Raw genomic sequence first — 2548 nt, 5'->3', positions numbered from 1 at the left:
AGCAGATATTCAGTGAAATGTGTTAGGTCACTGTTGAATATATAGTTTAAATTGTGAACTATATTTATCGACTTTTTGCAGGACAATATTGCGATAAGCTATTGTTATTATTTACATTATTAGTAGGAGTATTAATAGTAATAGTAGTAGCTTTACATCTATTATTTTATTTCAACACGAGTCAAAACGATGACCCACAATCGTTTATTCTGAGACACACAGTTAACATAACATTCTGTAATGTTTTATTTTTATCTCTTACTCATCGTTTCGTGGTATAAAAGCTCTAAGTGGCATGCTTGTGTTCGTGTTTTTGAGCTTCATACGTATGCAGTCATGCCTGTGTTGTTTTTGTGTATATTTAGTACTTGCAAAATAGGACCTATTCGATAGCACCTCCCCTCTTCATTGCTTCAAAAATAGAAACTGTCAACAATCCCTCTTAATCAAACAAAAACAGTCGCGTGTAGTGATGTTATGGCAACAGAGAAAATTACAATTTTGCAAAAAATTTGTTGTGCTTTACACATCTCACCTGCATGCTTTGTATGTAGAGAATGGGCAGATTAATTTCGCTTTGTTTTATTTCTTTGTTGGAAATTGTTCTCTGTAAATGTCCGTTTTCTTTAAATGAATGGATGGAAGAATTCTGTGAAAATATAAATAACATAATGAGCCTCAAAATCAATTTTAAATCCAGAGAGATGACGTTGGATTAACAGGTCACAAGACCAGCAGTGCATATTGGTGTACGGATTTAATCTCAGTGTTGTTGCTGTGTCTTTAACGGCACTGCTCAGCTGTCTTCCTATTGGATGTTACTGTGAGACGCTCTGCTCCAATAGCATGCAGAACTGTACAAAGAGATCTACCTCCTCCCCCTACAGCCTCAGCATCGTAAACGTTAACAATGCAACGAGCTGGAGGACGGTGTGATGCGCTCGTATTTCGAATGTTGAGAAAAAAACAGGAAAATTAAGCGTCAGACATGAAAAACATTGGGTGTTATATTTTTACGGATATAACTAACACTCACTGGAACTGGATATTTACTTTGCTTTACTTGATGGGAAATAACATGTTGTAACGGATCGGGGATGACAAAGAGAATGAGATACCAAGACTGGAGATGGCTGGCTCTTTGGTGGCATAATTTCTTTCTCTTGTGGAATACAATAGACGGACAGACTCGTTACAGTATCCAAGAGGAGCTAAAACAGGGCTCTGTGGTAGGAAATCTTGCCAAAGATCTGGGTTTGGCATTATCTGACATTTTTGACCGCAGGCTGCGTGTCGCCTCTCAGGCTGGAGAGCAGTATTTCAGTGTGGATGCGGGGAAGGGCGAGCTTGTGGTAAATGACAGAATAGACCGAGAGGCTTTATGTGGACAAAGCGCCAGCTGTGTGTTACCTTTACAGATAGTTCTTGAAAATCCTTTAAATTTACATCGAATTGAGGTCGAAATAAAAGATATGAATGATAATTCTCCAAGCTTCCAGACAAAGGAGCTGTCTTTGAAAATTGCGGAGTCGGCAGCAGTGGGAACTCGATTTGTTTTGGAAAGCGCAGAGGATGCAGACGTTGGGAGTAATTCAGTAAAATCCTACACGTTGACTAAAAACGAGTGTTTTACATTGAAAATGAAGGAAGTTGAAGATGGCAAAGCAGTGCCCGAGTTAGTATTAGAGAAACCTCTTGATCGAGAGAAGAAGGCCATTCATCAGCTACTGCTGACGGCATTAGATGGGGGTAACCCAGTATTGTCTGGTACCTCACAAATAACAATCACAGTGCTAGACGTCAATGACAATTTTCCAATGTTTGAAAAAAACACGTATAAAGTTTCTTTACAGGAAAATACTGCACAAAATACATTTGTAGTTAAAATTGCGGCGACGGATGCTGACGAGGGGCCAAACGGAGAAGTTGAATTCTCTTTTGGTTCGCGGACTCCAGATTCCGTGTTGTCACTATTTGAAATCAACCCACTAACTGGAGAAATACATTTGAAAGGAGACCTAGATTATGAAAAAGCATCGTCCTATAAAATTGAAATTACGGCAAGAGATAAGGGTGTTCCGGAAATGGAAAGTCACTGTCGTCTACAGATAGATATTGTGGATGTAAATGACAACACTCCAGAAATTGTTCTCACCTCTGAACCGCAGCCAGTTCGCGAAGATGCAGCTAGTGGCACAGTTGTGGCTTTGCTCAATGCACGTGATGCTGACTCCGGTAATAATAGTAAAGTAACACTGAGAGTACCTAAAGGCTCTCCTTTCACTCTGAAACCATCATTTTCTAATAATTACGCGCTGGTTACAAGCGGTCCTTTAGACCGAGAGAGTTTCCCAGAGTATAATGTAGAAATCACAGCCACTGATTCAGGCTCTCCTCCCTTGACCAGTAAAAATATCATACCTGTTATTATCACTGATGTTAATGATAACCCTCCTGTATTCACTCAACGAAATTATAATGTGTATTTAAAAGAGAATGGAGTACCAGGCTCTATCCTGTACTCAGTATCAGCATCTGACCTGGATTT

General features: G+C 39.5%; 1 protein-coding gene across 1 annotated transcript in view; it reads left to right on the top strand.

Moving 5' to 3' along the window:
- The window catches only part of LOC102195057 (protocadherin gamma-B2-like), an 8182-nt gene that overhangs the window by 2607 nt on the left and 3027 nt on the right, over window positions 1-2548 (top strand). Inside the window, exon 2 of the mRNA XM_013907755.1 lies at window positions 1084-2546. Coding sequence (XP_013763209.1) covers window positions 1084-2546 — 1463 coding nt within the window. The remainder of the gene's footprint in view (window positions 1-1083; window positions 2547-2548) is intronic.

The sequence above is a fragment of the Pundamilia nyererei genome, unplaced genomic scaffold (genome assembly GCF_000239375.1).
Source record: "Pundamilia nyererei isolate P.nyererei 1_Seehausen unplaced genomic scaffold, PunNye1.0 scaffold00008, whole genome shotgun sequence".
NCBI classification, from domain to species: Eukaryota; Metazoa; Chordata; class Actinopteri; order Cichliformes; family Cichlidae; genus Pundamilia; species Pundamilia nyererei.
This window is presented reverse-complemented; position numbering and strand designations above follow the sequence as displayed.